This window comes from Pristis pectinata, chromosome 22 (assembly GCF_009764475.1).
Source record: "Pristis pectinata isolate sPriPec2 chromosome 22, sPriPec2.1.pri, whole genome shotgun sequence".
Lineage (NCBI taxonomy): Eukaryota > Metazoa > Chordata > Chondrichthyes > Rhinopristiformes > Pristidae > Pristis > Pristis pectinata.
Genome location: NC_067426.1, coordinates 15873832 through 15898398, shown reverse-complemented (window position 1 = coordinate 15898398; position 24567 = coordinate 15873832). Strand labels below are relative to the sequence as shown.

The 24567-nt window shown below is 40.8% G+C and overlaps 1 protein-coding gene across 3 annotated transcripts in view; it reads left to right on the top strand.

Moving 5' to 3' along the window:
* zdhhc18a (zinc finger DHHC-type palmitoyltransferase 18a) overlaps positions 1 to 24367 on the top strand; it is a 31915-nt gene extending 7548 nt beyond the window's left edge. The window contains exons 5-10 of one of the 3 annotated variants that reach the window (XM_052036139.1): positions 882 to 930; positions 4534 to 4636; positions 7809 to 7918; positions 8915 to 9011; positions 18260 to 18348; positions 22576 to 22609. In XM_052036139.1, coding sequence (XP_051892099.1) covers positions 882 to 930; positions 4534 to 4636; positions 7809 to 7918; positions 8915 to 9011; positions 18260 to 18301 — 401 coding nt within the window. In that variant the 3' untranslated portion in view covers positions 18302 to 18348; positions 22576 to 22609. Of the gene's footprint in view, positions 1 to 881; positions 931 to 4533; positions 4637 to 7808; positions 7919 to 8914; positions 9012 to 18259; positions 18349 to 22575 lie in introns of all 3 variants that reach the window. The other 2 variants (XM_052036137.1, XM_052036138.1) reach the window with 2 other exon arrangements.
* The last annotated feature ends 200 nt before the right edge of the window (positions 24368 to 24567 follow it).

Sequence of the window (24567 nt, the reverse complement as noted above, 5' to 3'; positions counted from 1 at the left end):
AAGGGTAGTCATAAACTTGTGACCTGTGTTAGTGGGTGTGACACTGGTGAGTTATAGGTTGTGACCAAGGCAAGAAGTTTGGGGAAGGTGGGTACATGGCATGGGCTAGATGGTTATTCCAGCACACTTCTGGTCAACTCCCCTCATTCTACTCTCTCTAAATATTTGGACACCAAAAAGTCTTTCTTTTTGTATCCTAATCTGTACTGTCCAGTTTGCCCATTTTCCCAATGCTATCTGATTTGCATTAGCTTATAGTTAAGTCAGATCTTGCTTTTAACATTTTTACTCTCGCTTCCAAATCTCCCACTCCTATCTCTCTCAGCTCTCCCAATCATATGGCCTTCGAGATGCCTATGCTTCTTTCTTATTGCCTCGGTCACATCACTTCATTGGTAGCTGTGCCTTCTCTTGCTATGGCCCTACACGCTGGAACTCATTTGCTTAAATTTGCTGCTTCTCTTTCCTCCCATCATGCACTCATTTTTTGACCAAGTTTTTGCTTGTGTGTCCTAATCATCCTATGTGGCCCAGCATCAACGATTTGTTGATAATGCTTTTCTGAAGTGCTGAAGGAGGATTGATTTTGTTAAAGGCATTATGTATATGGAAGTTGTTGATTTTGTCAAATGGGGGCTGGAAGATTCGAGCTGTGGCCTTTGCTCTGATGAGTAGTTGGGTGGTCTTGAGTGGAGGGTGTGCCCTGGGTGAATCTTTGCATTGAGCTGAACATTGTGCATATCAGAATATATTCCTTGATTTTAAACACAACTTGAACAAATTGTCTGATTTAGACTTGAGTTTAATACTGATACTATGGTTACTGTACCATAGCTAATCAATCCATTCAGCATTAATCTTTCTCATTGTTTCATCCCCAGGATCTCAGAACATTGGGTTATTAAACACACTCCAGGAAACTCCAGCTAGATATCCTTTTCTTTGCTGTTGCATTGTGCCACTGGTATATTTGCCCAAGGTGATGGGGAGAGTAAAAGCTCAGTTTAACTTGTATTTAAAATTTTAATTTTAATATTCTTCCCTGTCCTGAAGAATGTGTTACTCTTTGGAGGAGGAGGGGTGGGCAGGAGAGTTGCCATGGGGACTGTCCCTGACTGGGATGTGGGTGCTGATTTGTACATGAGTACAATTGCTCATGTTGTGGCCTTATTTTATTAATAAGTCAGATCTGTGTGAGAGAGGATATTGAGAATCAGTAGAATTTTAGTGGAGGGTTTTGCATGGCACTTGAACCTAAGTACATTGGGTTGATTAGCTACACACTAGAGATCAGGTCAGCCAACCTGCCCCAGGGGAGCAAGGTTTGGCACATAGGAACAGGAGAAGTCTATTTGGGCCCTTTAACTTGTTCTGCCATTCTATTAGATTGTGACTGATTAGTAACCTGAATCTACATGGCCACCGTTTCTGTCCCGTAACATGTTTGATATTCAAAAATTATTGCAGAAGAATTTTTACCACCCTCTGCATGTAGGAGTGTTTGCCCCTGGAAGATCTAGCTGTAATTTTTTTAACCTTGCCTACTAGCCTAAGCAGTAGAAATAGGATCTCTCCAACTACCCCTTAATATTTTGCAAAACCTTTCCTTCAAAATTATCTCATAACCTAAATTCCAGGAAATACAGTCCTAGTTCCTACAATCTGTCTGTATAAATTAGCCCTTTGAGGTCCAGGTACTATTCTGATCTACAATGTACTATCTCCAAGACTATTATGTCCACTTACTGTCTCCAAGACTATTATATCCATCTTAAGATGTGACCAATTTTGGGCACAGTACTCCACATATGGTCTCTTTATAGAATGCCAGTTTAAACTTCTACCCTTTTGTCCTCCATCCTGAAGCACTTCTTAAAAAGTATCCCCACTCTTCTGAATCTAAGGGCCCCATTCCATTGCCTTTCTGATTATCTTCTGTTTCTGCAGGTGACATTTTTATGTTCGTCATACGTGGCACCCTTAAGTCCATTTGAAACTCCATCGGTTCTGCCTTATCACCCTCTAGGAAGTAATCTGTTCTTTTTGAGTCCAAAGTGGATTTCAGATTTTCCTGCATTGAAATCCACATCAGAATATTTAGAATATAACAGAATAAGAGAGGGGGTAGACCATATGAGTTCTCAAGCCTGCTCTGACATTCAACAAGATCATGGCTGATCTGATCTTGGCCACTTCTCCACTTTTCTGCCTGTTTCCGCAAATCCTGACTCCCCTATAGCCCAAAAATCTCTCTGTCCCAGCCTTGAATTAATTCAGTGACATGGCCTCCACTGCTGTCTGAGATTGAGAATTCCAAAGATTCATGACCGCCTGAAAAAATTCCTCATCTTTTGAAACTACACAACCTGGTTCTAAATTTCATTACAGGGAGAAACATCCTGTCAAGTCCCCTCTGTCTCCTCATTCTTTTTAAATCCAATGTGTGCAGCACACCTGGTCTATTATTCCCTAGCTTGCTCTGACCAATCCCCCTCCCCTCACCACAGCCACCACCACCATCATCACCAGCTTTCTTAAATAGCAGAATCGTAATGACATTTTCTTTTGAAGTGGGAATATTTCCTGAAATGGTAGAAAATTGGAAGATTGTACTTTACCCCTTCCTTTCAAACTGTTGGATAAAATCCATCTGATTCTGGTACTTCTCACTTTGTGTCATTTAATTTCTTTGTTGTTTTTTCACTTATAATTATGGCACATCCCTTTCAGTACTATCCTAGATTTTCTGGATTGTTACCTTCTTTCTTTCCTGATGCTGATGCAAAGTAATCATTCACAATGTATGCCATTTTGTTATTTTTCATTTACAATATCAATATTACCTGTTTTTAAAGGCCCACATTACTCATTAATTTCTTTGTCCTAATATGTGTTCCTTTTGAAACCTCTTATGCACCCCTTTATAGCTCTTATCTGTTTTGACACAGATTCTCTCTGTCCTCTGTTCACCAGGATCTCTGCTTATTTATTGTCTTTTTGTATGTGTTTTATGTTGATTCTTGCCTCTTTAGCCATCCATGGTTTCTTTTGGTAACTGATTTCTTGCCCTTCAGGGCTAAAAACAATTATCACAAAAAATTAATTTTTGAACTACCCCTCCTCCACCTCCCCAGTGCGCGACTGTGATTCTATCCTTGCAGTCTGGAATCTTAACTGTTTTGCTTGGCCCTTTCACACGCCATATTGAACTATTATTCTGTGATTTTGTTATATAACTATTCACCCACCATTAGGCTGTTGATTTTATACAGCTCATTGCAAATTACTACCTTTCAAAAATGAGCTCATTGTCCCATTCCAGTCCACATGAAAGGTGAAATATTCCATTTAAACCATCTTGTTTGAGCTGCATGCTTGTCCAATTTTTGCACAATGCTTTCTGCCACTTCATAGCTACTATTAGATGGCATATACTCAAGATCACATTGTTTAAGGCCACTTTGTGCATTAGAACTGTTAATTACACTTGCTTTTGAGGCACATCCAACTTGTAGATGGTGATGCAATCCTGCCCAATAATTGCTTGCCTGTTGACGCCTGCGTCTTTTTAGTTGTTAGTTGACCACAATGGACAGATTAAGTTCACTTGACTAACGTGTAGTTCTCTTTGCAAGTTTTAGAGTTCAAAGATGTACATTAATCTAAATTTTAGCTAAGATCTGCTCAGGCAGTTTTACAACTGAATTCCCCCTGACCAAACTCTTAAAACCTAATCCTCAAAATGAGGCAGTAACCCCAAAGCTCAAACTCTAATTGCTAACCCTAAGTACTAGTTCAATCTCTAACCATGTAGCTGGTCCTCCCCTCACAAAAGGAAACCCCAACACCTGAAAGCCTTTATGTAATTCTAAGCATGACTGCTTCTTCATCAATGTGCACCTTTTGTTACTTGGATATTTATCTCAAACCCTACAACATAATCACAGAGTGGGGTCAGTAAAGGCAAATAAAGCCAGACAAGGATCAATAGAGTGGGCCAAATCCAAGTGAAAGTTGCCAGTGTGTTGCAAGAGATAAGAATAGAAAACCCGAGGGGAAATGTCTTGCTGTCTGCAGATTCATTTCTCTAATTGAGCTTAGAGCTGTGCTTGATCTTCATTGGGGGTGAGTATAAACAAAGCAGGCAGAGGGCATGATATAGAGCTCCCTTGCCATCAGGAAATTGAAGCTGGTGTGCTGTGCCTTGCATGTATCAGGTGGTACTTTAATGTCTTTTTTGGGGGTGGGATTAATTGTAGAACAAAGTAAGAGAGGGTGTTTTAGGGGTTTTACCATTCTTCTCCTTCCTTGCCATTAAGTAATTGTTAACATAACATAACAGACCAACAAAAATTAAACCTACAGAAATCAGCTTCTGAGCAGAAGAGGATAGCAAGTCAGACCTAGAGAGCCTGGGTGTTGTGGGGAGATGGTGTGTTTGGGAGTGGTGCATGGGTTGGGGGATGGCTATGATGGATATTGGGAGAGTTTTTTCTTCAACATTGAAAATAATCTTTTCTTAACTCCACTTACCGCACTTGAGCTGGTGGTTTGTTTTTTCTCAGTTTGGTCCATTCTGGGTCTCTCAGGGTTTCACACGTATCTGGTGGCTTCCAACCTGACAACTAATGAAGATGTAAGTAGGACAACACAGTTATGTGTGAACAAAGCATAACTGATGTCCATCCTTCTTTACTGTGGCTTCACTCATTGTTCCATGGAGACCACTTCTGTTATCAAATAAATGGAACATATAGGGCTCCCTGCTATCTTTGTTATTGGAACAGTGAATGGCATCACCAGAAGACCTCCACTGGCCTGTTACAATTAATGTACTGTCAGATCTGTATGCATTTTTATTTAACACACACATGCTTCCCTGCCTGGGTACTCTTTGCTTTCTTTTCTCTCTTTATCCCATTTCTTCCATCCAGGGAGTCTCTGCCTATTTGGCTTCTTCCCTCTCCTCCCCCCCCCCCCCCCCCCCCAAAAAAATTCTAAGAGATGTCTTTACCCTCTGAAACATTCCACACCTCTGGGTCATCTTAACACCCCCTTATCCCTGTCGTCACGCTCTTCTAGTCACTGCCCCTTCTGTTGCGATCAACCCCTTCCATCCTTTCTCATGGTCTCTTGTGGGCTTCCTCCTTCCACCTGGTCTCAGGCCTTGCTTTCCAGAGTTCACCTTTCTGCTCCCTTGGATCTCTCCTCTTTTCCCCCCTCCCACACACATACCTCAGACCCAAGACTGTCTCTCTCCTCCCTCCTCTCTGGTTCTGCCAGTCACTTTGTCACTCTTTCTGTTTCAGCCTTTCTTGTACTCGTGTTTTATTTTCTTCTTGCTTTCGGTTTCTCCATTCATCTTCCTCCCACCCTTCTCCCTTGTAAGAGTGTTTGTTCTGTGTGTTCCTCCTCCTGATAAATGCTGCAGTGAACATGTCAAGACAACAGTCAGCCAGTGATTTGGAGGCATGGCAGTGTGCACAACTGAACTCTGAACAAAGTCTGCTGTACAGCAAAAAAGAACAGGGTACTTTAAAAACAAAGAGAAGAGAGCTTCCCTCAAAAGAAATACTAATTTCTGCAGAAAATTACAGTGTGAAGGATATTTACCTATAAAGTTTGCATAAAATTAATCGCAGGCACAGTGCAGTTACCAGGTTTGATTGACAGGAGAGCTATCCAATGATCTCCACTCTCGCTTGGAATTGAGTTGTTGCTCTATACTGTCATGAAAGAAATGGAAGACGTGTTAAATGAATAATTTGTATTCATTTTGACAGTGGAAAAAAATCAGGAAGGAAGGAGCAGTAGGTTTAATAGAAAATTCTAATATAGAAAGTAACAATAGTTTTCACTTTGAGTTACAAGAGAAATTGGTTAGTCTTAGCTTGACAAAGCACTACATTCAGGAAATAGTGGAAATTGTAAACCACACAAAATTGTAAACCACACTCCATTATTTTTGAATGTGTGAGAGAAAAACTAGGCTTGTCAATTTATTAATTTGGTGGGAAGTCACTGGAATTGTCAGTGACAGTGAAGACTTAGAGCACCAACTGATTAGAGGCAATGTTTCTGAAATGCAATTAATTTGTGTGTGATGTCACAATAAGAATGTTTTAGAAGCTTTTAAATGGATTCTTGGTTTCCAGCACAAAATTGCTGATAATTTCACTTACAATTTTGTAAAACCCATGAGGATAGCTCACGTAGGACTTGGAAATATCACAGTAGTGTTAGAACTGCAGCAGAATTTTTTTTTTACTTGATGACAGAATGTGGACGTTGCTGAAGAGGATGGTTTTTACTGTCAATACCTAATTGCCTCTGAACTGAGTGGATTGGTAGACCATTTTGGAGGGGTTGGGGAGGAGCTAAGAGTCAAACAATACATTGGGAATCACTTCGAGACCTGATTGGATCAGAGATTTCCTTCCTTGAAGGAGATGGGGAGCCATGTGAAATTTTGCATCAATCTAGTAGTTTTATGTAACTGCAATGTATTTAATTACCTGAATTTAAATTCTCCAGCAGTCATTGGCAGGGTTTGAATGTACCTCTAGATCAGTAACTTAACTATGATGCTTCCATGCACGCTATTAATGAGAGATCTAAACTTGCTATCTTCCTTGTGCTGCTGCCAATCTGGGAACAGTTGATACAGTATTTGAATGTACTTGCTGTGCAAGGCTGGCTCTGAAATATAGGGAGGATAGCAAGCTCCATGCCTCCTCCCTCCACTCAGAAGTTGATGAAGTGGTATGCCCTGGAGTGAATGTCTCTCAGTTATTAACAGATGGGGTTTATACAGGGATGGAATCTCTGCTAAGATATTGGAGAGAAATCTAGTTATAGAATATAAATTGCTACAAAGGAGATGGTGATTGAATTTAGGAGGGCTGGCAAGCACGATCATACACCGCTGACTATTGATGGTGCTGCTGTGGAGAGAGTCAGCAACATTCAATTCCTGGGGGTTCACTTCAGCGGATGATCTGATCTCTACTATTAACACTGCAGCCATTGTTAAAAAAGCCCAGCAGCGGCTTTACCCCTCTCCGGAGACTCAGAAAGGCAGGCCTCCCTATTCCATGCCTTATCACTTTTTACAGGGGCACCATTGAAAGCATCCTGACCTACTGCCTCACCTCCTGGTTTGGTAGCTGCAAGGCCTATGAACAACAGCAGCTCAATAGGATGGTGAAGACAGCCAGCAGGATCATTGGTGCCCCTCTCCCCTTTTTGATGGAGATCTATCAGCAACGCTGCGTTCGCAGAGCTACGGCCATCATTAAGGACTTTCATCACCCTTCTCACGACCTGTTTTCCCTCCTGCCATTGGGGAAAAGATATAGGAGCATCTGCTCTAGATCTAGTAGGATGCTGAACAGCTTTTTCCCACAAGCAGTCAGGATCATAAATGGACTGTGTCCCCTTCCACTGACAAGCTCTCCCTCCACACACACGTACATATTCACATCAATACAGAAACAGTTTGATAGTTACCTGATGCATTGAACTTCATCTCGAGCTGAATAAGCACTTATTAATACATAAATGCACTTCAACAGATATGCATATGTGGTGTTGATATGTTTTTAGTTTTGTTTTAGAGATATTTTTATGGACTATTCTAGATATTTATCACTGTTCTTTTTGTTGCACTGGTGAGAAACAGTATTTTGTTTTTTTGTGTATGTAAATACTCAGAGAAATGACAATAAAGCAAATCTTGAATCTTACATGAATGTTTAGTTTTTGATCCTGCTGTTTGTATAATGATGTCCTTTTTGATGTCTTAATAGATTAAAGGCTCGTGGTCCAGTAAGCACTCAGAGGAAAGCAGTAACCCCTACAGTTACAACAGTATCGTCACTAACTGCTGTGCAGTATTGTGTGGACCAATGCCACCCAGGTAGGAATAGAACCCTGCAGATGTCCCTCTCTTTCATGTTTGACTGTCTCTTGTACTTAGTTTATTTCTCTCTGTTATTCATTCTTGCCTTTTATCTGTGTCCTCCTTGTGCTCTTCTCTGCTCTGGCACTCTTCCCATTGCACTCCTCACTGTTCACTCCCTCAACCCTCTTGTCCCCTACCCCATTTCCATAGCCCTGATAACTCAAGCCTGCTGCTCCGGATCCATGGACAAGTCATGAAGCTATGGACAGCAAAAGCTTTTGTCCTTAGTTTAGAAAACTGGATGTATACATGTTTCTGTATTTGTGCATCGAGCAAATTTATAACAGGAAATATCTTTTAATGCTTGTTCAAATAAGGGATCAACTGAATAAAAGACCAGATTGGCATAAAGCACAAAATACAAGGCTGAACCTTCAGTGCAATGCCCTTGTGGTGCTTCAGTGTAATGCCCTCTGGCAATTTGATCTCTTACCCAGCCCTAAATGCAATGTGCTTGTTGCGGACATGGTCTTCTCTCCCTGGTTTATAAAGATTGCTATCTTCTGCAAACATTGCCCCTTCTGTCAGTGTCTTAATTCTGGTGAAACAAATTAAAAATCAATAAGAATTTTTTGTGTTGTATGGTAAAGTACCTGGAATAATCTGCCAGAGTTGAAACTATGCAATAATTTGTTAAGATCACACTAAGTAAGTGTAGTGATGAGTCTCAGCGGAGTTGTTTGTGCACCAGAAGGATGAGATTCACTGAGAGAATTAGTGCACTACAATTTGGAAAGGCTGAATGTACTTTTGTTCTGTTCTCACTTTTCCACAATGGAGAGAAACTACAAAGAAATGTTGCAGAATTTGTCTCAGACCTGTCTTACCATCTTAAGTTTGTATGAAAATTATATTTGTAAATACAGTGTACGAGTACATTGACAAGTGTTTTGCTTTGTCCATTAATACAGAGATAGGGATTGCTCACTGCTTTTTCTCTTTATTCCATAGTTTAATTGACAGACGTGGTTTCTTGGACCTAGATACAACACAGGAGTCTGGGGGCCAGCATAATATTACTCAGGGAGCGAAAATGGAAGCCAACCTGGTAGGACGTGACCCCTAATGAAGTGAATTAATGCCCTGCCTGTCATGTTTGACTCCACCTTCCCTCATGCACCTATCCATTCCCTCTTACTCCCATGACTTCACCCTGAGCATGAGGGATAGCAAAGGTGCCTCTCGTGGGAATTATATCGTGGTGACGTTTTGCATGCAATCGTATGGCTGAGAATGTTACTTGGGTCAAGTCTTCAGAAACTGATTGTCTACAAAAGTGTGCGTGTTGTGAAGGATCTGCGCTGGACTCGCTTAAAAGATCACCGGATGTCACCCGCTTGACCAGTTAAGAGGGACATCTCATTATAGTGAAATAAGTGTAGGATCACTCTCCTGGAATGAACCGATACGGAAAATTGAAGCCAAGTATTTATATACAAGTTGTAGCAGCTGTGGGTGTTGGTCATACTGCTTTTATAATAAAGGAGCAAGGAATAGGAGCTAATGTTGAAAGGTTATATTGCAATTGAAAGAAAAAGATGGAGGCCAAGGGTGCAGGAGGGCTGCCTTTTTAAGGCATTGCTGCCTTAATCTTTTGCTTCAAATGGGATTATGGGATGATTAATATTGTGTAATTATTATTGTGGGTGACAGTGACCAAAAGAGAAAAAAATACTCAGGCTATATCCACTACCCCCAGCAATTGATCTATAGTCTGAGATTTAAGTGGAATGGTCTGAAGAAAACACCAAAGAGAAGTGTTGTCCCAAAGTATGGGTGAGGTTTAGTGCAGTGGGAAATCTCCAGTATGGGAACTTGGGTCCTGCTTGTGTTTTTAGGGCTATCTTTGCCTTTTTTACATATTGCATTGAGATTACACACAAAACTTACTGCCAGTCCAGTGTGTTCTACCACAATGTATTATTTTAAAATATTTTTATGTGAATCTTTTGTTCCAGTGTATTGCCTGTACAGAGAATGCCATCTAATTATTGATTTTTTTTATTGACTTGTATTTATAATAAAATTGGAATTGATCTGAGAGTCTTCGCTGATGAACTCTGAGGTAGAAACGAAATGAGAGAGATGGATCAGCAGTTGTGAAAGAGATTGGAATGGACAGAGTGGCTGAGGCTATTGTGGGAATAGAAAGAAAGTTGACTGGTTGGGGTGCACGCTGTTTGATTGTGTGTCTAAATATCTGCTCTGAAATGTAGTAAGTTTCTTGATTTGTTGTTTTCATATTTCCCTATTATGAAGATGGAGGTCATTGGGCCCATCAGGTCTATGCCAGCTCTTAGATTGATCCTATCAATTCCATTTTCCAGCCTATTTCCTTATAACCTATTCTCTCTCACGTGCCCTTGACATTTCCCTGATTCTTCCACCAGCTAGCTACACCAGGGATAATTTTGTCTTTGCAATGTGGGGAGAAACTGAAGCACCAGAGGAGAACCACGTGGGCACAAGGAAAAAGTGCAAATTTCTCTCTCTCTCAGCACTGGAAGTCAGAATTGAACCTGGGTCACTGGGGCTGTGAGATTGCTGCACTATCTTCAGCACAACTCTGCAGCCCCACTGCATTACAATCCATGCACCTGTCATCAGAATGAAAGGCAAATTTGAGGATTAACATCTCTAACAACTACTTCCCAATTAGAAGACTGTAAGTAATATATTCGGTTTTATTTTCTGGATCCATAATAGTTTTTTCTCGGCTAAAACGTACACTAGTTATCTGGTGCTGTCCCCCACTAAACTGGTGAAAACACTAAATAGGTTTTCCATCATAAAACTTAATATTCCTAGGTTCCAAACACTGTCTGTTCTGATGAAGTTTTTTTAATTGAGGCTGAGGTGTAGGTTGTTGCCTCATGCAGGTGATATAAAAGTTGAAGAATCCTTGAGCAATTTGACAGAGGAAGTGTGTACCTTTTGAAGTGTGCCCCCTTGTAGTCAAGAGTTCAAATGAATGTCCAAACTCACAGAGTACACAAAGCCTGTGTGATGCTTTGCTTCCATGCTGAATTTCTCTATCCATAATGCTCATAATACAAGATGTTGCTGCTTATTGGGGTTGAAGCTGGAATTTATGATGCCAGATATCATAAGAAACCGGTGTCTATAATAGCTGGTTGGATTTTAGTTGCCAGGCATGATGTGAGTTTTGATCAAGATCAAATAAGAAACCACAGCTGTGCACTGTTGGGTTGGTGATTGTGATAGCTTTAGATTCATCTGTGAGCTAAAGCAGTTGCAAGCTCATCATCATTTAAGTTTTCTTAATTATTGCCTTTATTTGACCTCCATCAAATAAAGGCAGTAATTGAACCCAGAACACTTCCCATCTCTCAGAGTCAGTCACAGTGTGATTGAACAGGTTTCCTAGTAATTTGAATAGAAATAAATTTGATTGGAGGTGGAGACCCTTTAGCTCTTGAACCAATGAGTTTTTGGTTTGATGGTGGTTAATCCATTGAGGGAGATTGCTGTGCTTTATTTATCCTCTGGACATGTACATTGCTTGCCTCTAGTTGCCTCAAATGTTGTAGTAGATTGTGTTCTTTAAATGTTGAAAAATCTTCTGTAAAGATATCAGAGCTCTACACAAATACTGCAGGTGTGGTCTCATAATCGCAACAAGACTTCCATACACCTGTACTCAAGCCTCTCATAATAAAGGCTCACCTAGCATTTCCCTGCCTAATTGCTTGCTGCACCTGCATGTTGGCCTTCAGTGACCTATGTGCAAGCACACCTGGGTCCCTTTGACATCAGTGCTACCCAAACTGTCACCATTTTACAAATGGTCTACTTTTCTAATATCTTTATTAGTCATATGTACATCAAAACACACAGTGAAATGCATCTTCTGCGTAGAGTGTTCTCGGGGCAGCCCGCAAGTGTTGCTATGCTTCCGGCGCCAACATAGCATGCCCACAACTTCCTAACCCATACGTCTTTGGAATGTGGGAGGAAACCGGAGCACCCAGAGGAAACCCACGCAGACACGGGGAGAACGTACAAACTGCTTACAGACAGCGGCGGGAATTGAACCTGGATCACTGGCGCTGTAATAGCGTTACACTATATATGGACTAAAATGGATGATCTGCATTTTTCCACATTATATTCCATCTATCATATTCTTGCCCATTCATTCAGCTTGTCCAAATCCCCTTCGAAGCCTCTTTACATCCTCCTCTGTACTTTCAATCCCACCTAGTTTTGCATCAGCAATATGACATTTTCTTCTCAGTCAAATTGTTGATATAGATCTTGAATAGTTGGGACTAAGCACTTAACCTTTTGCTGCACCACTAGTCACAGTTTGCCAACCTGAGAAGGATCTATTTATTCCCACTCTTTGCTTTCCGTCCAATAACTAATCTTAAATCTGTGTCAGTATATCACCCCCAATTCTCTGTCCTCTCACCTTCTTAACCAACTTCCTGTGCAGACCTTACTGAAAACCTTCCAAAAATCCACGTACACTGGATCCACTGTTTTCTGCTTTTTCTATTCCATTTTATCCTCGAAGAACTCCAACAACAGATTAGCCAAATGTGATCCCTCCTTTAGTAAATCTATGCTGACTCTGCTCAATCCTATTATCAGGATGTTATATTCTTCATTATAGATGACAGCAGTTTTGCTATCAGAGACATTAAGGCTGATGAGTTGATAATTTCCTGTTTTCTCTCTTCCTCTTTTAGCAGTGGGGACACATTTGCTGCCCTTTAAGGCACAGGAACATTTCCAGATTAGAATCTTGAAAAATGGTAACCAGAGCATCTGCTCTCTCTGAAGTTATCTTTAAAAATTCCGGGATGTAGATCATCAGCTCCTTGGGATTTATCAGCTCTCAATTTTAACAATTTCTCTAGTACTATATTCCTTCAGTTTCTCATTCCCTCTGCACCCTTGATTTTCTAATCTACCCAGTAAGGTTTGTGTATTGTCCATAAATGTTCAATTCCTCTGCCAATTCCTGTCTGTAAGAGGCCCACTCTTGCCCTTGCCAGTGTTTTCCTTTTTATGTAACTAAAAGCTCTTGATCTGTTTTTTTTCCTCCAATCTACAATCATATTCTACTTTGCCTTTCTTGGTTCTCCTTTGCTGAGTTCTAAAGTGTTCCCAATCCTCAAGCCTGCTGCTGTTTCTGATAACTTTATAAACCTCTTGATATTGTCTTTAATTTTTCTGATCAGCTATGGATGAATTACTTTTTTGTTTGTGATTTTGTACCTTAATGTAATATCTTTTGTACTAGCTGTATTGTAACCTCGCAGTCCTGACATGATTTATTAGCAGCACCGCAGAAGATCTACTGGTTGGAACAGGTCTGAATATCCTGGCTTTCACATTTCGCTCAAAAATCCATGTTGCATTTGGCGTAAAACCTCTCCAGGGATTCTCTGATTCAACCTGGTTCACTGGCTCACTATTATGTTCAGAGTAACACAGCAGAAACCAGAGACGAAATGAACAGTTTTTGATCTTATGCCTCAGTCCTAGGTCACACTATATGTTTTACTCACAAATATAAGGAAGGTTCACTTTCAAACGACACAAGCTTAGCACAAACTGTAACTTCAGAATGCAGTAGGGCAAAGAGAAATACCAACAGAGTAACCAGCTGACCTTGTTGAGTACCAGACCATGAGCATCTGCATGTGCAATATGCAACGTGTTCAGCCTTTGTTATTGATTAATTCTCTGTTTATATTTTGGGGTTGGAATCAGAGACTAGCTCATTTTAACTGTGCTTTCCTTCAGTTCCCTAATAAATTGAAATGGAAACTGAAGATCATGGACTACTATAATGTATGGGTAGTATATATCTGAGTGTTATCTGTCTGAATTACGTGCTTGGGTCCCATGCAATTGTGCTGCTGGTTTAATTTGACGGGGGGTTGGTTCCAAGAAGGTGCACGTAAAAGGAGAAAAATGGTGCAAAAATGATTGGGGGTGAAATAATTCTTAGACAAACTAAGAGAGAGTACAAGATAGGTTTACAATGCATGTATGTAAGTGTAAGAAATGTATTGAAGAAGTTTGAGTTGCAGGCCCAATTAATCATATGGGATACAATGTTGTGGCAATAATAGACCCCTGACTTAAAAGGGTGGGAATATAGGTCCTCCCCAGCCTGCAAACGCCTGACTTGTATACAGCCCGTACCTACGAAGGAGTGGTTGGGAGACCAGTGGGACAGATTTGGCAGCTGCTGTGGGGCTGCAGGCATCTTTTGCTGTGAGGGAACTTGGTTCGTGGCCGCATTTCCTACTTGCGAAATGTCCAGGTTATGAACGGTTCACAGGAAGGGAACCCTGCTCTAACTGGGGGGGGGGGGAGTGGGGGGGGCTGTAGTTTTAAATTTTCTGGATGTGTGTTCTGGAACGATGGGGAAGGGAAGAAAGGAGGAGAAGTGGTGATACTGATTAAGGAGAGTATTGCATTGCCAAGGGACAATACTCTGGAATGATCAAGGGCAATCTATCTCTGTCAGGTGAAGAAACAATAGAGGGACATCATTAGTGGGTCTATTTCTACAGTGGGAAGGATAGCAAAGAGCAAATTTTCAAAGCCATTGAAGAGAGGTAAAGAGAGACTTTAACCGTACAAATGTGGACTGGGATGGCAATAACATAAGGGACTAAGAGAGGGGAGGAGTTTCTGAAATGTTCAGAAGAGTTTCTACCCAATAGAGGAAGGCATTGCTGGACTTGGTTCTGAGAAATAAACAGGAATTAATGGAGAGTATTTAGGAAACAGCAATCGCCATATAACAAGGCTTAGAATGGCTGTGAAAGAGGAGTTTTACTCCAAGGTAAAACTCCATCAGGTGGAGAAGTGCCAACCAACTTCAATGGGATAATAACAGGTCGATTGGATTCAAACCTTGGCAGGCAAAATTGTAATTGGACAATGGGAGGCTTTTGAAGTCATGATTTTTCAGCTATGGTATAGTTGTGTTCCTAAGAGGGAGAACAGTAGGAAACTCGATGTCAAAAAAGGATGGAAAGTAAAAAAGAGCAGAAATAAACATGATAGATGTGTAGTTGATAAATTAAGGGAGATGCAGTTTGACTATAGAAACTTCAGAGGGGAAGTAGAAAAGTAAATGTGAGGCAAAAAGGGAGCCTGAATGAAGACGGTCAGTAAACATTAAAGGGAATCTGAAAATAGTCTATAGACGTGCTGGAATGGATGATAAGAGGAGAAATGAGGCTGATCAGAGACAAGAAGGGAAACCTACTCTCAGAGGCGGAGGACGTAGTTGAGGATCTAAATGAGTACTTTATAGCAGTCATCATCAATGGAAAAGACACTGCTAAAGTCTCAACAGAGGAACATGTAATTGAGATTATAGATGGGCTAAAAATTGCTCGAGGAGGACAGCTGCACTTAGTGGATCAATTACCTGCTACAGATGGGATGCATTCTAGGTTTCTGTGGAAATTGGAGGTGTCTTGGCCAAAATCTTCCCATTTGGTGGTTGTGCCAGAGGACTAGGAAATCAAAAATTTTTCCTTCAAATAAAGAAGTGGGGGTAAACCCAGTAACTATAGATCAGTGTAGCCTTGGTGATGAGGAAAGTTCTAAAAATAATCAGGACAGAGCGACCACTGATTGAGCAAGTGTGAACTGAATAGAGAATGCCAATTGCCAATGTAGGAGTGTTTGTGGCAAATTGTATTTAATTAACTTCAGCTAATAAAGTTTTTTTTTGAAGTAACAGAGAGGGTCAGTGAAGGGAAATGTGGTTGGTGTGATCTTTGTGGATTTGCAAAGGCATTTGATGAGGTATTACATAATAGGTTTGTTATCAAGAGTTAAGGCCATGGAATAAAAAGGGCTACAATAGCATGGATAGAAAATGGGGATAGTCAGCATAGCTTTGTGCGTGGGAAATTCCCTCTCAAATTTGAGTTTTTTCGAAGAGGTTACCAAGAGGATTGATGAGGGCAGGGTCATATACTTAGTCCATGAGGACTTTAATGAGGCTTTTGACAAGATCCTGCATGGCAGGCTGATTTGGAAGGTGAGATCACATGGGATCCAGGGTGAACTAGCCGATAGGATACAAAATTGGCTTGATGGAAGGAGTTGGACGGTGATAGTAGAGAGTTGTTTTCAGATTGGAGTCCCTTGACCAATGGTGTGCTGCTGGGATTGTACTGGGTCCTCTGTTATTTGATACATTTATTAATAACTTAGATGAAAATGCACAAGGTATGATTAGTAAGTTTGCAGATGACACCAAAATTGGTGATGTGTTGGTTGTGAAGAAGATTAAGGTTACAACAGGATCTAAATCAACTGGGAAAGTGGGCAAAGGAATGTAGATGGAATTTAACTCGGACAAGTGCAAAGTGATGCATTTTGGAAGTTCCATCAGGGCAGGACTTGAACAGAGAAACCTTGGTGTACATAGTTCCTTGAAAATGACAAGGTGGTGACAAAGGTGTTATGGCATGTTTGCCTATGTTGAACAGTTCATTGAGTACAAGAGTTGGGATGTCATGTTACAGCTGTACAAGACACCAGATTCATGAGGATGTTGTTTGGACTGGAGAGCATGAGTTATAAGGAGAGACTGGATAGGCTGGGACTGTTTTCCCCAGAGCCTAGGAGGGTGAGGGGTGACCTTGTGATTATATAAGGTAGATAATCACAGTCTTTTTCCCAGGGTAGGAGAGTCTAAAACTAGAGAGCATAGGATTAAGGTGAGAGGGGGAAAATGTAAGGGGGACCTGAGGTACAACTTTCTCCACACAGAAGGTGGTGGTTATATGAAAGGAGCTGCTGGGGGAAGTGGTTGGGGCAGGTACATTACAAGATTTAAAAATACATGGATAGAAAGGTTTAGAGGGATATTGGCCAAATGCAGGCAAATGGGACTAGCTCAGGAATGCACCTTGGTCAGCATGGATGAGTTGGGCCAAAGGGCCTGTTTCCATGCCATGTAACTCTATGACTCTAAAATTGGCTAAGGAATGCAAAACAGAGCAGTAGTGAAGTGTGGTTTATTGAACAGGAAGAAGTACACAGTAGAATTCCCAGGACCACTGCTTTTTTTAAAATATAAATTAATGAATTGGAAATGGGTGTACAAAACACAATTTACAAATTTACACATGACATAAAACTTGGAGGTGGAATGAAATGTGGGGAAAGTAGTAATGGACCAAGGAGATATGGACTAGTTGGTTGAATGGGCAGATAGATGGAAGATTAAATTTATTGTTAAGAAATCTGTTACATTTTGAAGGAAGATTGAAACGAGACAATGTATTGTAGGGGGCAAGATTCCAGAAGAGATGCAAGAACAGAGATCTGGGGGTGTTTGCATGTAATTCATTGAAAGTGGCAGGTTGAGAAAGTAGCTGTAAAAGCATATCAGGCTCTGAGCTTTACAGATAGAGGCATAGAGAAATAGAGGAGAAAAGTCCTGCTAAACCTTTATGAAACACCAGTTTGGGACAATTGTAGTATAGTGTCCAGTTCTGGCTGCTACACTTTAGGAAAGATGTGAAGGCTTTGGAGGGGTTCAAGAAGAGATTTACCTGAATGATTCCTTGGATGGGCAACTTTAGTTATCTGGTCTCCTAGACTGGGGGAGCTAGGGTTGTCCTCCTTGAAACGAAGGAGGTTGTGAGGAGATTAGATAGAGGTGTTTAAAATTGTGAAGAGGCAGAGTAGATAGAAACTGTTGTCGCTGATGGAAGAAGAACCACAAGGAATTCTTTTTATGCACTGTGTGGAATGCACAACCAAGGGTAGTAATGGAAGTAGGTTCAATTGTAGCACTCAAAAGGGAGCTGGGTAAGTGTCTGAAAAGAAAGAAATGACAGGACTATGGTGAATGGATGGGGGAATTGACTAGCTGGATTTCTCTTAGAGCTAATATGAACTCAGTGGGCTAAATGTCATCCTTCTGTGCTGTGACCATTATGTCATTTTGAGTCTTTTGCCTGGGCACTGTATACCTGATTAATAATCCTGGATTTCATTACAGTGCTAGCAAAGCGTAACTGGTGAGAGCAATAAATTTGTGTGGGAAGGGAAAGATGCTCTGATTTTATTGTGGTTGTTGGTGATGGGGCTGGGGAAATGAGTGGATGGGAGAGAGAGCTGTGGGGGTTAGCAGGGAGAAGCTCACTCTGGGATATAATGTTTATTCCAGTCTGATATAGATTCCCTGGTGATATAACAACCGACAACTGAGCCTGAGAGAGCTGGAATTGCACGTCGTTGGTCTGTGTGTAATGTTGAGTGTTTGTTCCCTAGGAGGATACTTGTGAGGAATTTGCAGTTTCATGCACGGCCTGATGGGATGTAAGAGTTTTCAGAGTGAGGCTGGTGCTGACAGTCAGCCGGTAAGCTTGCTCTCTCTCACACTCATGCTCACTCTCACACTCACATTCTTCATCTTCATCTTCCATGATCACAGTTGATAGTCAATGTGCATCTCCTGCATGGCCACTTCCATTAGCAACTAGTCGCTCTGTAATAACCCAATTGCTTTTTGTCAGAATCCAGCCTTTTACCATCCCAGATCTTCATGACTGTTTATTCTGCTAACGTTTTCCATTTGTCCTAACGTGAAATCTCAGCTTGATTCTGAAGGTGATATTTCCTTGGGAGTAACGACCTGCCATTAGCACACAAAGCTGGGAAATTTGCGGCTCTCTGGAGAGTCATTTTCACAAGTAAAATATTGACACTGAAGAGAACTTATACATATGAGACACAATATGAGCACTTCATAAAGGGTGAAATTGGTTGCAGATCACAACAAATGCCCTTTTCAATCATCTTCAGGTGCTGCACCTGTTTCCTCTCTGGCTACTGATTGCTTTACTCTAGATTTAAATTTAAAGTAAAGTTTATAAATAACTTGCTTTACTTAGCACCATTAATGAGTAGAACTTCAAAAGGCATTTTATATGAGTGTTACCAGACAAAATTTGACACTGTCATTTAAATATTATGACAAGTGATCTAAAAAGGCAGTGCACATTTGTGGTTGGAAGCTCACTGTGAATCAGATATGATATTAAGTTTGTGAACAGGCTCAGAGATTTGGCAGTGAGAACAGTGGAGCTGGTGATTGAGAAACAGAACCTGCATTCGATATAGGTGCAGTGGCTTCAGTCTTCACAATATCTAGTTGGAGAACATTTCTGGAATCCGATTCTGGATGTCAGACAAGCAGCCATACAATTCTGAAATAGTGATGGGTTGAGAGAATCGCTGGTGAATGGAGTTGGATGTTGCCAGTGTAAGTGTGAAAATTTGTGTTTTCCCCTCTCAGCATTGCTGATAATTGACTTGAACCCTTGGGCTGAAGCGGAGAAAAATGTTAATCAAGTTTGTGCTTCTGACAGGAAAGTCGTATGTACAGGATTGGCCAGTGTTGCCACTGATGGTTGCATGCTGTTTGTTAAATGTTAGAATAGTTGGTACAGGTGGAATGTGCACTACATCAAGAGTCGTTGCCTTCGGGAGAGGGAAAAGGCCCTGAGCCAGCTGCTCTAAGAGCTGGATGGCCATTGGATCCCAGGACAGTGTCCCTTGTGAGGGGGCAGTTGTTGACTGATCGCCTTCCAGTTGAAATTGAAAATTGGCTGGAGTTTACCTCATCACACATTCTTCTCTGTAGCATTCCAACGGCAACTTTTATCCTAATTAACCTTGTAAAACTTGTCCATTTGAAATATTTGGCTGTGTGACTGTTGATTATAAGTTCATATTATTGTGATAATGCTGATCTTTGATTTCAGAGCTTGAAGTGGAACCTAGATTTGATACTAAGGTTTGACAGGAATCTGCTGTTTAGACCTTTTGAATGTTTTCCACTATTCTATTAGATTATGACTGCAGTGGTGCCAGTTGGTGCTGCTGCATAGCTTCAGTGACTCAGGTTTGAACTTGACCTTGAGTGCTGTCTCTGTGGGGTTTGCACTTTCTCCCTGTGATTGCAAATATTTTGGTTGGGTTCTTGGTTTCTTGCCTTATGCCAAAGATGTGCTGGAAGATTAGTTGGCTCCTAATATAGGTGGGTGGTGGTAGAATTAGGGGGGAGATTATGGTCACAAGTTTTACAGGGAAATAAGTGGGAGAATGGAACAGATGAGAGCATAAATTTGATGGGCTGAATGGTCTCCTATGCCATAAGAAAAATATGAGATCACAGTTGATCTGTATCATAGGCTGACCTGCCTGACTCGGCTATTTAAAACCCTTTGTCTAACAAAAATCTTGCAATCTCAGATTTTGAAGGTATTAATTGACCCAAAACCCTATCACTATTTTTGGGAGATTGTTCAGATTAGAGTCATTGAATCATACAGCATTGAAACAGGCCCTTCAACCCAACATGCCCATGCTATCCACTCTAATCTCATTTACCCACATTACGTCCATAGCCTTCAATGCCTTGGGGATTCAAATGCTTGTTGAGATGTTTCTTAAATGTTGTGAGAGTATCTGCCTCCATCACATTCTCGGGTAGCTCATTCCAGATTCCAAACTCTTTCTGTGTGGGGGGTAAGTTCCCCCTCGGATCCCCCTAGAGTGGGAAAAAGATTCTTACTATTTATCTAATTTATCTCCATTATAATTTTGTATACCTCTATCAGGTCACCCCTCAGCCTCCTCTGCTCCACGGAAAACAAACACAGCCTATCCAATCTCCTCCTAACTGAAATGTTCCAATCCAGGCAACATATAGTGTGGCCAATGGAAGTGTACACAAGCCTCCAAGTGTGGCCTAAGCAATGCTGTAACATGTTAGGACATTGTAATGTGATTCCCCAACCCTTAAATCCTTTGCCACAGCCGATGAAGGCAAGTATGTCATATGACTTCTTCACCACCCTCTCCACCTGTGCTGCTGCTTTTAGAGATTTGTGGATTTTTACCCCATGGTTCCTCTGTTCATCAACACTCCCTGGGGCCCTATCATTTACTGTGTATGTTCTACCCTTGTTTGTCCTCCTAAAATGCATCACCTTGCACTTGTCAGTATTGAATTCCCTCTGCCATTGCTCTGTCCAACTTTCTAGCTGATCTATATCATGCTGTAACCTTAGAGATCATTTTTTTGAATGATCTGCAAATTTACTAATTATACTTCCAACATTCACATCCAAGTCATTAGTGCATATCACTGACCCTTGTGGTACACCCTTGGTCGCAGACTTCCAAATAGAAAAGCAACCCTCCACCACTCCCTTTCTCCCATTACTAGGACAATTTTGGATCCAATTTGCCAGGCTTGCGTTGGATCCCATGGGCTCTAATCTGTGGGACCAGATTTCCACTACCCTTTTTGTGAACATACTCCATAGCTCTAATATTAAAGTTTTGTCTCCGTGTTGGGGTCCTCCATGCCACCTTCTATCTTTCTTCTATTATATCTTGATGTCAAATGTCAATGATAAATCTGTTGTCTCACTCACCTTAGCCACAGACACCAGTCAAAGAGTCAAAGGATCAGTAGGATTGACATTTCCTTGTTATCACCCACAGTCTCAGTGATTCTTGGTCTCTCTCACTTTTACCAAGAATATTGCCAGATATGGACTGCGCACCCACTCACTGGAATTTTTAAGACCATAAGTAGGAACAGGAGCAGGCCATTCACTCTCTTCAGCCACCTTTACCATTCAATAGGATTGTGGCGTTTTTGACATTCCTCATGTCCACCTTCTGACCCTTACTGATTTTGTTGTCTGCCAGCCCCAACTCAATTTTTAATCATTGGACAGTAACCTCATCAAAGGTGAACCTGGACTTCCACATTTGAACATCGACTTTACAACTGGATTCCGTTGAAAACTGCTGGGGCTAGTGATCTCAAATAAGACCAAGTTGCTGGAAATAATCTAAATACTCTAAGGACAAGCAGCATCTGTGGAGAGTGAAAGAGTTAATGTTTCAGGCTGATGACTGGTCATTGTCTTAAGAAGTTAACTCTGTTCCTGCTCTCCAAGGAAGTCTCATTGCTAGTGCTGTCTGATCCATATCTGGTCATTGTTGCAGAAGCTGTGAAGATGGAAATGGTGTTCTAAAAGATTGTTCCCAAAACAGACCCTTGTGCTTTTCAGAGGGTTGTGTTGGTTATTTTTACCTATTTATTTGCAGAGTCCCTTCCCAAAATTGTTTTCCCCTCTTGCTGCTATCCTGAGGGAGCAGAGTGGTTACTTACTGTCAGAAAGCTCTCCCCATCAATGACCTAGGTTGCTTCAAAGTGACTGATGGAAGTTAAACTCTGGGTTGCAGGAGTTCTCTCTGGACTTTTTTCCTTCCTCCAAAGATGAAGCATATTTCCGTTTCTATTGGTCTACTGAGATAATTAAGTTATTGCAAGCACCCTCTTGCAAAAAAAACCTAATACTATGCAATGTTCATTATATAGTTAAATAAACTTTAAATTGTGGATGTGAATACTGTTAATAACCACATCCTGTTTCTTGTGTAGTTTTTGAAACATCAGCTTGTAGGATTGTTTCTGGATGTTACTAAAGAATTTTTTTTTCTCTTTCTCATTCTCCTTTCCAATTCCTTTAAACCCTTTGCTCCTTCCTTTGTTCCTTCAGTGTGATCAGGCCCTTAATTTTCAAGGCATTATGATGTTTTACCAGAGTGTGCCCACTTCCCTTTTCCAGACAAGTCTGTGTGTTCTGAACAAAACCATGTCAGAGAAGTCAGATGGCACTGTGATCTGTGCCATCATGCCCCCTGGCTCCTTCAAACCTGCACACTCACAAGAAAAGGGTACGATACACCTGATATTCCAACAAGCAACAAGGACAGTGTCTTCCCCCAGTGCATGAGCTATTCCTGGAATGAACCATCGGATAACTGTGGACCTTGGACATACCTGAAATATGAGCAATCGCAGAGACTGCATGACCCAGGCTTTGATCAAACGCACAGTTATTTCACTATTGCTGCTTTTACATGGAGAATGACGGAACGTTTTAGTACCAAAGATCACTTTCTGCCACCTGATCTATACGGTTCTTCAACTTAATGACTAGGATTTTGGTAGAAAAGATTTACACGTTCTGAAATGCCAAATGTTTGGACAGAGCATATCTTTGTTGCTGATCTACAGATTGGTGAGATTCTGAATATACATAAAAGTGTATGGAGCACTGATAACTGTGACATTGGGATGTGCCGAATAAATCGATGCTTTTAACATGGATTTTTGAAGCAAAATTTGAATTATGCTGTTTGGGTGAACCAACTATTTCTTTTGCATAAGCATTGTTTGGGAAGCCAATTCATTATTCATATTGTCAGATGGTCACATAAACATTCTGAGCATATCTTTCTGGATAGAGGGATAATCATTGCTGCCACTTTGGGTTAAAGTGTTTTGCTCTAATAATGTAATCAATTACTATCCATAGGATGAATATTTAAAGATAGTAAATACAGTAAATAAGCACAATATCACAGCAGGGTAGTAGCTGCCAATTATTAGGTGGAATAATGAAGAGTATATATACTCATCAATGAACCACAGATGCAATCAGTAACTGAACCCATAGCCTTGCGTGTGTGAACACTACAAAACGTTATTTGAATCTGCATTCACAAATTAAAGAGAGATCTGAGAAACACTTGTAACTAGCTGTATGCTTGATCCAAACAAGTATTCTCCTAGTACCTGTGCCATTTCTGTTTTGAATGAATGGATACTTTGGACATTTAGAGGTTTAATGATTCAGATCTTTAATGGCTCAAAATATAACAGGTTTAGAGCATTTTCAGTTTTCTGGTTGACTAGGATTGCAGCACTTACATTAGTGTACACAATACTTCCCAGCATGGTCTCACTCTTTAGAAATGGTGTCCACTCTTCACTCTTCATTTAAACTCTGGGTAGTCAGCATCTACAAATGTAACACCTGGCTCTTCACTTCTTAAATGTGTCTGTGTGAAGATGAGAATATGAAGTTTAATTTGAACTGTGATTTGAATGTGCAACAGAAGCGCCCTCTTACCTCAGGATAATCCCATCAAACTTTACCAGGATATTCCTTAAAATACAACTTATTGTCTGATGTTCTGAGCTGGCCACAGTAGTAACAAACGGGGAAAGCTGTAGCAGTTGGGAGGTTGGATGATTAGCTCATTCTAAAAGTGACATTCCAGAGGATATTTCAGTGAGAATAGGATTATAGTTATGCAATTTTAAGTGGCATTACCTAATTTACAAGCAATATGGACATCTGACTTGCATTGTGCATTGCTTCAGATAATGATTAAGTGCCTTGTGCAGCTGCTTTGTATATATTCCAAATGATTACTGTAGATTGTTCATAGTGTTCCTGTATTCAGTCCAATAAATATTGGTGCATTTAATGCTTTACAGTGAAATGGGTTCTTTTGTGTGTGTGCATGTGTATGTTAATCATTTCCTTTAGCCTCTGCTTTTGATTTGTCTCATAACGGTCTTGTGGGAATGATTTCTGTTCTGAGGAGAATAGCACATTCTGAGATATAACTTTTGATCAGATGTAGGTGGTTGGTTCTTTATCACCTTGGTGTCTGAGTATGTGTCTGTCCCAAATTGA